The sequence below is a fragment of the Tetrahymena thermophila genome (genome assembly GCF_000189635.1).
Source record: "Tetrahymena thermophila SB210 genomic scaffold scf_8254284, whole genome shotgun sequence".
Classification (NCBI taxonomy): domain Eukaryota; phylum Ciliophora; class Oligohymenophorea; order Hymenostomatida; family Tetrahymenidae; genus Tetrahymena; species Tetrahymena thermophila.
Window position 1 is genome coordinate 189,987 of NW_002476121.1, and position 12,534 is coordinate 202,520.

At 21.6% G+C, this 12,534-nt stretch overlaps 5 protein-coding genes across 5 annotated transcripts; 4 read left to right on the top strand and 1 right to left on the bottom strand. All coding sequences in view use genetic code 6, as the record gives it.

Moving 5' to 3' along the window:
- Positions 1-521: 521 nt before the first annotated feature.
- Positions 522-2,137, top strand: TTHERM_00765310 (hypothetical protein; the record flags this gene model as incomplete). Its single annotated transcript, XM_001025390.3, has 6 exons — positions 522-706; positions 823-1,033; positions 1,120-1,224; positions 1,283-1,368; positions 1,442-1,634; positions 1,697-2,137. Exons 1-6 carry the CDS (start codon positions 657-659, stop codon positions 2,135-2,137), a joined length of 1,086 nt encoding a protein of 361 aa, XP_001025390.2. The 5' UTR covers positions 522-656.
- A 622-nt stretch (positions 2,138-2,759) lies between these two features.
- TTHERM_00765320 (hypothetical protein) lies at positions 2,760-4,256 on the bottom strand (the record flags this gene model as incomplete). The annotated part of the gene is made up of 9 exons (XM_001025391.2): positions 2,760-2,910; positions 2,966-3,115; positions 3,159-3,324; positions 3,391-3,538; positions 3,601-3,667; positions 3,736-3,791; positions 3,853-3,983; positions 4,060-4,109; positions 4,168-4,256. The coding sequence occupies 9 exons, from the start codon at positions 4,254-4,256 to the stop codon at positions 2,760-2,762; spliced, it is 1,008 nt and encodes a 335-aa protein (XP_001025391.2).
- Positions 4,257-4,862: 606 nt separating this feature from the next.
- On the top strand, positions 4,863-6,065 carry TTHERM_00765330 (transmembrane protein, putative; the record flags this gene model as incomplete). The annotated part of the gene is made up of 6 exons (XM_001025392.3): positions 4,863-4,875; positions 4,963-4,984; positions 5,214-5,251; positions 5,377-5,471; positions 5,589-5,748; positions 6,001-6,065. The coding sequence occupies 6 exons, from the start codon at positions 4,863-4,865 to the stop codon at positions 6,063-6,065; spliced, it is 393 nt and encodes a 130-aa protein (XP_001025392.2).
- Positions 6,066-6,872: 807 nt separating this feature from the next.
- TTHERM_000765349 (tetratricopeptide repeat protein) lies at positions 6,873-7,871 on the top strand (the record flags this gene model as incomplete). Its single annotated transcript, XM_012800405.1, has 1 exon — positions 6,873-7,871. One exon carries the CDS (start codon positions 6,873-6,875, stop codon positions 7,869-7,871), a length of 999 nt encoding a protein of 332 aa, XP_012655859.1.
- An 833-nt stretch (positions 7,872-8,704) lies between these two features.
- On the top strand, positions 8,705-12,275 carry TTHERM_00765350 (hypothetical protein; the record flags this gene model as incomplete). Its single annotated transcript, XM_001025394.2, has 2 exons — positions 8,705-9,423; positions 9,476-12,275. Exons 1-2 carry the CDS (start codon positions 8,792-8,794, stop codon positions 12,273-12,275), a joined length of 3,432 nt encoding a protein of 1,143 aa, XP_001025394.2. The 5' UTR covers positions 8,705-8,791.
- Between the last annotated feature and the right edge of the window lie 259 nt (positions 12,276-12,534).

The window sequence follows — 12,534 nt, forward strand, 5'->3', positions numbered from 1 at the left end:
CAAATAACCAAACTATTTTAAAATATTACATAATTTCAATTTTATGTCTATTATTTTTCAGTTAAAAAATAATTTAATTTTCAAATAAACTAAGGTAAAATTTAAAATAATTTTGATTAAATTTTTCAAAATAAAACTTTTGGCTAAAAATTTTAGCAAATAAATTAAAAATAATCTGAAACATTTTGATAACGCAAGCATTATCTATATGAAATAACTTTAGTCTTTAATTAACATGCATTTAAAATATAATCAAATAATTTTAAAAAGTAAAAAGTTTTCTAAAATAAAAATATAGAATTATATTCTATCTTTTAAAATAAGAATAAATATTATTCGTTGAATCACTATAAATTTTATATGTTTAGTTTGTGCTTGCTAATATTTTGTTATATAACGATTTTTTATTTTAGTCAGCAATTATTAAATATTCAATTAATTATGTTTTAGTATACTAAAAAACTTATAATTTGTATAAAACATAATCTATATTTTCTAAATAATAATATTTAATTATTGATACACTCTCAGTATCTAAAAAATAAATTGTTACTTTTAACTTTAAAAATAGATAGGTATCAGCAATATCAATAAAAATTTCATACAGTAGCATAGAATAATTAAAGGTTGATATACTTAAAAGCTAACAAATATTTATGAATAGTTAGGAGCAGTTTCTTGATAGCATCAATGAGCTTTTAGATAAGTAGAAATAGTTTAATTTAATTTTGGCATATATCATTACTGAAATTTCTCAAAAACAACAATCCATCTAACATAATCTAAAAAATTTACCATTATTATTTGGTTTAAATAAACTAGGTATTTTTAAAGCGATAACCAATACTAAGAGCATGATTAAATTTATATTGCTTTTCAAGATTTAGAATGGGAGGATATTTTTGAGTGGGCAAACTAGGAATTGTTGAAGCTTAATAGGATTAAAAATACTACAAGTTATTAAGATCTTAATCAAAGAGTTTACATATTATTTAAAAAAATCTAAAAGTAATTCTATAGATTTAATGAAGAGGTACATTTAATATTATTTATATATTAGAAATCCAAATTTTTTATTTTTTTCTTAATTATTTACAATAAATTATTTTTTTATTTTAGGAAAAGTAAAGCATTTAATAAATAATAATAATTCAAAGCTTAGAGTTCTTATTAAAAAATAATTATAAACAAAACATACAGCTATGTCTTGAATTGACTTAAATTGTAATTAGAATATTATTTTTTTTAAATATTTCTATCATTTTAATTGTTTATCTATTAGATTGTATAAAAGCATCCTAAGAATGTCGAAATTCTTTATTTAGTAAGCAGTATATACTATAAGGCGAAACAATATGAAGAAGCAATGTAAAATATTGAATTAAGTCTTCTTTTTGTTTGGATTTAGCTCTGTCTTTAAAACTATTTTAATATATATTAGGAAATATTTGCTGGAATGCAAAAGTGAGTGCCAAACTTAAATATAAAAGTAAAATGTAAACTAACTAGAAGCTTAAATATAAAATAAGTAATCCTAAATGTAAAATAATGATAGCAATAAGTAATAAGATTCAATAGCTTAGGATCTATTAAAAGATAGTTGTTATATAGATATTAATTGCACAAATTCTTAAGTAATTCTATTAATTTAACAATATTATAGTAATTATTTTTTAAAAAATAATTACTTTAACAGATAGATACAGAAAGAGGTTCAGTAAAATCAAAAAAAAAGAAAACTTAAAACAATTTTGCTATTGATTCTGACGATTCAAGTTATCAAGATACACCTGAAAAAAGAAAATAAATATAATAATAGAGTTCTCAATAAAAAATTTTAAAATATAATGATGAATGGGAAGAAGCTGAAAAATATGGATATTTTAAAGTATTTGTATATTCTTATAATGTGTTAAAATCGAAACTCGGAACATGTTAAAAGAGGAAAAGGGATCCTAAATAAATGTTCCCTTCAGCAACACAGCCTACTTAGTCTGGATTATCAGCTCATGAAATATCATAATAAAAAATTCATAATTAATCAGAAATGAAATCTCCTGATAAAATATATCGCAATTCAAGAACCGATATTGAGTTAAATGATAATAAAGATTATATAAAACATTAAGAACCATGAATAACTTTCCAAAATAAAGAAGGAAATCCAACAATATTAGGGTTCTTAATTTATGCACAGAATTTTTTAAAAATAAACCACATAAATACTTTAAGCTATGAAAAAATTAAAAACTCAAAATAAAAAAGCATATTACTGCTATGCCTACAATATTGTATGTCTAGCTAAATTTAGTTATAAAAGCTTACTGTTTTGATGTTATTTTTTAATTTTTTATTACAGTATAATAGTGTGTAAGTTAAAAATAAAATTTGTATTTTTATCTTGTAAAAATAAATAATTGTTATTTATCAATTAATTTAAACGATTATCTCTAAGAAAGAGATATTTTTAAAATTGAATGATCATAAAACAATTTTAACATTAAAAATTAATTATTTAATTATTTTTTTTATAAGAAAAAAAAAGTAAAAATTTAAAATACAAAAATTAATTTTAGATATTGATTAATATTTTGATAATATTTTTTTTTGAATCAATCATAATGATTTTGAAATAAATAAAAATATACATTAAGTTATGTAAAATATAAAGACATTTAGTAAATAATTTAGGTTAAGATTATTAAATAGTTTATCAATCAATTATTTCGCAGAAAAAAATCTCAAAAAATTATAATATTTCATAAAAATGACATTGATAACAACGAGTTTCCCCTTTAAGCTTTTTATAAATTTTATTATTTATATCTGTCATGTCTTATCATGAAAGAAACCTCATTCTCATTTAAAATTCTACTACCTCCTATTGAACTTTATCTCTTCTTTCTATCTCTGGATTATAAAGAGTTGTTTTTGGATTTTAATATTAAAATTATTAAAATTTTACTTATCATATATATGCATTTTTTCTTTTGTTGATGGATACAGTAGAGCTACTAATGGTGATCTAGCATTATATGAACCACAAGGAGTATTTTTAATAAACATTGGCTTGATTTCTGACTTTTCAGCATTCATTTATAACTTTATATTTAAACTTTAAAAATGGTTGGACTTTTCAATAAATGTAATTTTCTTACTTTGGAACATTAAATCTTTATTCAACCTTTTATATTATTTTTTCAGGGTTTTCTTTTTTTAGATCTCCTGCATCATTCATTTAAGGAAATTTTTTAATATATTCATCTACAATATGTCTTCTTTTTTGCATGTTAAAAGTATTCGTCCTAAATAATCTATTAATTTCTAATTTAAAAATATAAAAAAACTTAAATTAATGCTATCAATTTTATTATAAATCTCATTAATTACCTTCTTTAACTTTCTTATAATCATGTCTATCAAAAAACTCTTCCATAATTCTCTCTAGAATATATATCATACTATCAAAAAAATTTTAATCTTTATTGCGATCCCTAAGATTTCCCCAATGAAGTATGACAAGACTGTATGCTATGCTCTTAAATATAAATTTAAAATATTAGTTAAAGTAAAAATAATTTAGACAATCAATATTTTTACACATTCTTTTGCTTTTGCTGTAATTCTTTATATTTCTGAAGCTAACAGTTAAGGTGGAGCGTTAATCCTTTAATTTTTTAGAAGATTTTGTTGAAAATCTAAATTAGAGTGATACATGTCAAAATAAATTAATACCTATCTTTTGCTTCCTCCTCTAAAATACTATGTTTTTTTTCTATTTTATTCAAATCCTATCAATAAGAAAATCTTAAATTAATTTCAATTCCATTTTATGATATTAATTTTTTTTACAGTACAGTAGTCATATATTGAAACTATCAACCTTAAAAAGTCTTTACTTTTTAAAAATATTTAAAATCTTCCCTATATCATTAAATCCTTTTGTTCTTTTTTTTCTTTTTTCATCTTTGCGAATTTTTCCTCTATTTATATAGTATTTTTTTGACATTTAACTCGAAATAAAATTAAAGATATAATGTTGTTGAATTCAATTATTACTTATGACTTAAATAAACTTTTCTTCTAATTCTGTAAATTTTTCCTCAGGTCTTTTGAAGTTATAGAAAATAGAGATAATAAAAACTATTTTAATTCGTTCTAACATACTCGCTTAGATTTGCATCGTTTTTAACTTATGGTAAGTGAGAACTAAATGTTATTCTTCTCTAATTATTGCTGATATTACTTTAATTCATTTAGTCAAATTAAACAACTATATTAATCAATCAAATTATAAATTATACTTAAGAAAGTAAAATTAAAAATTTTGTTAATTTTTGATCATTCAATAAATATCTTATAAAACTATCAAAATGAACAAATAAATGTTTTTGAATTACTCAACAATTTAAAATAATTTAATATGAAAACAGCTGTGTAAAATATATTTAAATAATAATTATTTTTATAAAAATTAATTTTAAGAAATCTAAAATATTTCATTTATTTTAACTAAAATATATCTGTGCTCAAAAAATATAAAGCCCATCCCATATTTATATTTGTTTATTTAAGTGCAAAAGCTTAGTGTTATAAATGTCAACTATACTTTAAAATATTTAATTTCTTTGAACTCAATTAATTAAAAATTCAATTATAAATAAATGAAAAGAAATCTTTACATTTTGAAGGGATTCATTCATATATATTTCTTGTTTTAATAAAGAATGAAGAAAAAGAAAAAAAGAAAGAGAGAGATTTTTAAAGAAATCTTGAAATAAAGGAAAAGAAGAAAATAATAAAAAAATAAAAATAAAAGAGCTAAGAAAAAGAAAATTTAGATACGCAAAAAAGGATTAGAAATGAACGTCACTGGTATACAATTATTACATTAAAATTTAGTTTTTAAAAATTGAAATTAAGTTTCAAATAAGTAAAATTATTTTATAAAAATATGAAAAGGTGCTGGTCTTACTCACGTCAAGTAAAAAATAATTCAAAATTAGTGCAAATATTTTAAGCAACATACTATCCATAGCTTATTTCTTAATGATAATTTGATGATTAATTCATAATTATTGCAGAATTAATTTCAAAATATTTTTAGAAAATTAATAAATGGCAAATATAAGAAAGACTTTCTCAAACAAAAAGAATACAAAAACTGAATATTTTTCTTTTGTTAATGTTGTTTTTTTTCTAAAATATCATAGGGATTTCCATTCCGATGAAATGAGAGTTTTCAGAGGAGGTAATTATTTCAATATTATATTAATTAAAAATATTTTGTGTATCCAACTTTTTAAGGATGCATAAATAAATAATATAGATTTGATTGAATTTCTGATATTAAAGTTATTTTTAAATTGAATTTAGGTCTCAGACATATTGCTGATAAGCAAGGTAACTTAATCTATGGATCTGTCAATAGTTCCGTCAGATATTATCACGATAAGATGTCTTACGAAAGAGTAAATAATTATTTAAATAAAATATTGTTGCAAAGTAGCATACGAATAAAAAATAATTACAAAATTAAATTTAGCAATTAAGCTTAATGGTAAAATTATTTTTGATAAAACAATTAGGGTTTCATTTAACACTCTAGATCTCCTTCTAACTAATTCATTAACTTCCACTTTATGCTCGGTGGTTTCAGAACCTACGTTCTTGAAAGATTCTTCAAGCAAGTCTGGTACAGAAGAAATATTAGAACTTTCTGGTTCCCTGTCTTAATTTCCTACACATGTAAGAGATTTATTTAATATAAAAGGCATTTTATATTTAGTTTTAAATTATTGTCATTAAATTTTTCATAAATTATTTTAAATGTCAAAAATGATTATGACTTAAAATATAATTTGAGGTTAAAATTTCAGATATCTTTAAAGATTAATTCTGAAATATTAAATAATTTAAATGAAACTCAAATATAAATATCTTTGAAATATATAAAAAACTATTTTTAATTAAAATATTAAATAATTTTTTTTATTTTAGCTGGTTGCATCACCATGAGAATGTACGATAACAACTGTTACGATTACTTCTATTTCTCTGACTGATCTAATTATTTACCTATCTATCTTTCAAATGCAATTCTATAATTTTGTTAATACATGCTTTGAGTTGCCTAAAAGATTGATAAGAAGTTGAAAATTAAAAAGGATAAACACTTATTTTTAAGTTCTAATTTTAAGTACGAGTTATATGTGTGTATCTTTTAAAAGATTTTCTAAAATCACTCATCTATCTAATTGATAAATCGAATCTTCTTTATTTACTTTGAATTTTAATTTTTTTTTATAGCTTTAATAGTATGAAATTTAAATTAATTGTAGATTAATTGAATTAAATAATATGAACTAAATAAATGAAATAAGTAAAAATGATTTCTTTTTTTTAAATTAAAACTTTAAAAGAGAATCTTATAAATTTTTTAATAAAATTGTTAAATGTAAATTTATTTTAGTATTTATTATCAGTTTAAAAAAGTAGAGATTGATTGTTATTATTATAAAGAATTATAGGATATTATAAATAACATATTGAAAATAGAATATGGTAAAAAGGAACATATATCAAAAAGTAGAAACAAAAAGGTAAATTTAATCAAAATCTAAAAAGAATAAAATATAAGCACAAAAATTCAAACCAATAAGTGGAATAGAAGTAATTCAAAAAGAAGAAGATATTTTGATCAATCATTAAAAAATTAATTTATATCTAAAATTTTGTCACTCAATAGAATATATATTTAAACATTATCAGAAAATTTTCAATAACTCCTTATTCTTTAATAAAGAAAATACAATTATCGATATAATTTTATAGCTACTAATTTAAATAAATCAGACAGATTAAAAATAGAAATGGAAGAGTCTAAAGGTGTATAGTTTTTTGATGTTGAGAGCTTCCCTCCATAAAAGTTATTTGAGCTAGCTGAAGAAAATTTTGTTAAAGTTAATTATGCAGATGCAGAATACTACTATTAGCTATGTATTTAAAAAGATCCTGAGTAAGAAGAAGCTGTTTCTTAGTATGCTGAGTGCTTGAAGACTTAAGGCAAATTCGAGCAATCAATTGAAGTTTTGAAAAAGGCTATTGAGCGTAGATTTAATTAAACTGGAGCTCATGGAGGTGATTATAAGAAATATTTGTAATTAGCTGAGTTAATGGATGGCGAAGAAAGTATTAAGTTATATGAGTAAGGTATTAAGCTCATACAAGAAGGTGTAATGAATGGAACTCTAAATCATGAAAACAAGGATGTTAAAAGAGATTTGAGTGAAGCATTTTCTGGGCTTGCTGAAGTCTTTTAAACTGATTTCCTTCATTTAGCAGAAAGTGAGCCTAAAGTTGTTGAATGCATCTAAAAAGCTATGGAAGCAGATCCTACTGCACTTGATGCTCACCTTTAATAAACTAATTATTATCTCAATAAAGAAAATGAAGAAGAAGCAAAAAAATCAATAAAAATAGTTATAGATGGTTTAGCTAATATGAAAGAAGACGATGATAGTTATGATGACAGTTTTAAGCTAAACGCTGCTAAATTATGTGTTGAAGTCAGTGAATTTTCTCTTCCTATTCCAATTTTAGAAACACTTGTATTATCTAACGATAGTAACTACGAAGCATATTATATGTTAGCATATTGCCATTACAAGACTTAGAATTACTATACAGCTCTTGAATATACTGAGTCTCTCTTAGCTAAAAAAGATTTATAAGAAGACGAAGAAATTTTTACTGCTACTTAAGAACTTAAGGATGAGTTAGATAAATAAGATTTCAACTAGGCTAAGGATGCAAATGATATGGAAGGCTAATAAGAAGGAGAAGAAGAAGACTGGATGGATTTAGAGTGAAAAAATAATTTGTATCTCAATCCTTAAAAAGTATAAAATTTAGATGGATCTAAAGAATGTAAATATATTAAATGAGTTACATTCAAAAATGTAATAAAAATAATAAGAAATTATCATAAAAAAAATTAAATTATTGATCAATAAAGAATTCTTAAAATAATAATACCTATCTATCAACTATAATAACAGTATAATTAATAATAATTAAAGAAAATAAACTTAAAATGTAAAATGATTGTATATGATTAATATTTTAATGTAGTTAGTTATAACATTTTTAGTTAAGTAATTTAAGTTCCTAAAATATATTCATTATTAAATTTATTTTATATGAAAACATATTTTTTAAATAATTAAAAATGGATTGATATCATTAAAAAGAATATGATATTATTCAGTGTGTGTTAAATAATTTATGTTCCTAAATCAATATTCCCTCATTATAGAATTTTTAATCAAAATTCATTTTTTGAGATTATAAAAATTGATTGATATGATTAAAAAATAAATAATAATATTCAGTGTATCAATAATTTATCCCACATATTATATAAATCAAATGAAGTTGTATCTTTGAGTTTATCTTTTCACCTATTTTTATACAATTATAATATTATCTTTGTCATTAAATACTGCAATGAAAGTATGAGTTATTTATTTAGATCAAAATATTTTAAATTAACAGTAAATATTAAATTTCAATTTACTTTCTATATCAACATTAACATAATAAAATTAAATATATTTGATTTTGTCTAATTTTTTATGGATAGTATGCAACTATCTGTATGTATAATATTTTTTCAACTTTTTATTTTGATTGATTTAACTTAAAAAAAATTTATTATTAAATTCAAGCTTATTTAAAAAAAAAGAAGTATATTTGTGTCAATTAATCTTTAAAAAATTAAATATCAGAAATGAAATAAGAAGATATGCGTTAGAATGTAAGTGACTCAAAAGAGGAACCTGGCTTTTAACATGACACAAAAATTTAAACATTCAAATATATGCCTTATAGCTAAAAAAATAAAAATATGCCTGCTAAAATCATTTATTAAAAGGAGCCTGATAGATTAAAACTTTAAATTTAAGAAGATATTATAGACATTAGCAATGAATTAAAAGGAAAATAAAAACAAAATTTTGATTCGCCTTCAAAAATAATAGGCCAATAGTTTTTTAAAATTTAATAGGATGAATTAAGTGGAAATTAAATGAAAGACTTTAGATAGAAATAAGCTTCAGTTGGCTAAAACCCAAATAAGCTAAGTTAAAATTATTCAACAGGAGAATTTAATTAGAGCAAAAAGATATCATAAATTGTGGAGTAGTAAATGAGTAATTTATAAAACACATTTACTACTTAGATTATTAAAAAAAGTACGAACTTAGATTTTGATTTATCTAGATCACTCAAAAATAATTTTACTCATAGCAAAGACCAAAGCACTTAAAATTATTTAAAAAGAAAATCTGTTGTAGAAATTAAAAGCTCAGCATAGCAAAACTTGGATAACTTGGTATCACCTTCGTCTAATAAATCTAATCAGTAAGTTATTTTAATGGATTTGTTATTTTTTAATTTTATGAAAAATCAACAGGTATTCATTCTTTAAAGCAGTAGAGCCAGATTAGACAACAAAATAAACATAAGTAAGGCATTCAAGCTTAGATTCAAAACCTAGATATTAAAATAATATTTAACTACCTTCATTAGTAAATAATAATTCTAACTCACCATCAGCAACTTAGAAAGGCTATAATATTTAAAATTAAAATAATTCAAATAGTTTTTAAAATAGTAATAAATCCATCTCTTATCGAAACCATAGATCTTCATTTCTTTCTTATTTTAGTAACTAAGGCGAAACAGCAAACTCAACTCCTACTAATAACACTAACAAATATAGTTTACATATTAAAGATAATATTTATTAATAGCTAGAATAGAAGCAATTTATATAAGGAAGTGTTAATAATTATGAAAATCGAGCTTCTCCTAATAATTCAAAATTTTAATCTATTTTTAGTTAAAGTCAATAAAAATAAGATACTTACAATGCTATATTTAATAAATATGAAAAGAGCTTTTAATAGGGAGATGAATATTTAAGTAACAGAAGAAAGTCAAATTTATAAAGTAGTAAAGTATCATTATCTAACCCAACTACACCTTAAAATAGCAAATAAAATTTCAATAAGCAAAACTAAAATTCTTAATTTTATAGAATGAGTTTTTAATAGCAGTATGGAACTCCTAAAATGACAAATCTTGAAAAATTAGAAATAGATTCAGATAAATTCACTTTTGATTAATTTTAGGCAGATTAAAAAAGTTAGAATAATGCTCAATACCACTTTTAATAGTTATCAAATAGTAATAATATAAATGAAAATTATTTGTCCGATAATTAAAACATTAAAAATGATTAAAATAGCTCTGATCATTCTTTACATAATGAAAAATAAGTTTAAGTAAATTAAGGTAGTACTAATAAGCAATCTCCAAGTTTGGTTAATATTGCAAACTTATCAGAAAGCACTAATTTAACTTACAATTAAAATTAAGGAAATGCTGATAATTTATAATTAAAAATCAGTAATAATGAATTTTTTAATGAAATTAAATCTCCTGGATAATAGTCTTAATCTATAACTTTAACTTCAATAAGCTTTAAAGATTTTGAATCTATAAAAACCTAATGCCTGAAAATAATCAAAGATTAGCTTTTTTCTGAAGATTATCATAAGCATTCTTTTGAAAATGCAGCAGAAATTCCACATAATCAGTAAACAGATACTATCGTGAAGTTTGTTTCTCTTTGCTTAGAAGAATTACAACAAGATTTTTTTTATCACCAAATTGATCATTCTAATCCTTCTTTTGTTAATTTTAAAGAAATTGAAACCCCTAATTAGTTTTCTTTTAACCAGCTAAGTATTTAATCAATTAACCACAGTGTAAATTGGCCTAAACTTTCTTTTTAATACCCTTAAAAGTTTTGCTAAACTTTTGTTGAGAGAGTAACTTCTTTACTTGAATAAAATGATATATTGAAAAAAAGGATTTAGTATGTAAAAAGATTGGTTTCTTATAATTTCAGGAAATATTTTTGCTATAAAGATTTTATAAGTGAGATTAAAGGTACTTAGAATTTAAATAATATAATAGAAAAAATCATTAAAAATATATAGAAATTTTACAATAACTAGCAAATTATAGGCTACTTTTCAGACATTAAATCTGTTTCATATTGTTTACTTGAAGGAGATAAAATGGGCATTGATAAAATTATAAATAAGCATATAATTTTTCCTAATTTTGTAAATTAATTATCAATTCAACATGAAAATGAGAATGATTTATCTACCCAATAAGAAAATATAAAAATTGAGATACAATAAAATTAAAATATGTCTAACTAGTTGAAAGAAAATACAGAAAACAAATAAAATGAAAAATTATCTTCTTCTAAATTATACTAATTGACTGGGATCAAAGCAAGAAAAAATAATCACTCTTCAACTAAAGATAAAGAATTACCTGGGTAGTGGAAGTTCAATCCAGTTAGTTTTTTTGATATAAAAATAAATATTTTTAATACACTTATTGAAGAAGAGTTTGTTTCAAGTCACTCTATTATGAAGATATTAGAGTAGATTGAGACCTTGAGATATGGTACTTTTAGATGCTTTTTTGGAAATGACATAGTACTAAGCTACTCGGAACACGTAAAAAACATTCTAAATTTAATACCTGAGAATCACTTACATTTAATTCTTAATAATTCTTCTTAAGGAAATATAAAAAGAGATTTTTAGTTATTTTTTAATTAATTTTGTGAACACATCTTTGTTGAAAATAGTTCTACCTAATAGTTAAAAAGCTTATGTGTTAGCTAAAACATTAACTTGAACACTGAAACTTTCTTCCTATTAGAAAATCAAATTAATTATATAATTAATGCAATGAAAATAATACCTCTATGTTAACGTAAAGATATCAAGTATAAATTATAAAAATTAAAACGCTCGCTAAATTTATCAGATATTTTTGATAACGTTTATGATAATTTAATTGAAATAGTAAACGAGTTATAAGTCTACAGTGATAAGCAATTCGCTTAAAATAAGTAGTATACTGATGAATAAATAAAATCCATTAAATCTAATTTTAAATATTTCTAATATCTACTACATACTGTTTTATGTACTGAAGGTGCCTTTTCAAATTATGACATGGGTTTTGCGTTCTCAGAGCATAACGTAAAAGAGGATTCTTTAAATTTCTGGATTAAATACTTAAAAAGAATATTATAAAAATACAACATTAAAAATGCAGTTATTAGTAGTATAGAATAAATTCTTATTGAAATTATCTAAAATAAAGTATTTATATGATATTTTAATAATAGAATCTTATTAATATTTATTTTTAATTTTTTACAATCTATTTAATACTTATCATAAGATGAATTCTATTTTCTAAACTTAATTTTATTTAATTTTCTATCTTTATATTCATATATACTATAGAATCTCATTCATTAGCTCTTTACCCCGATGTCCATGATTGTTTTTTTGGTAAATCAAATTATTCTAATCCAAAAAATTTTTTTATACTTTTAATTTTGCACAACCATATAATATATAGTAAATT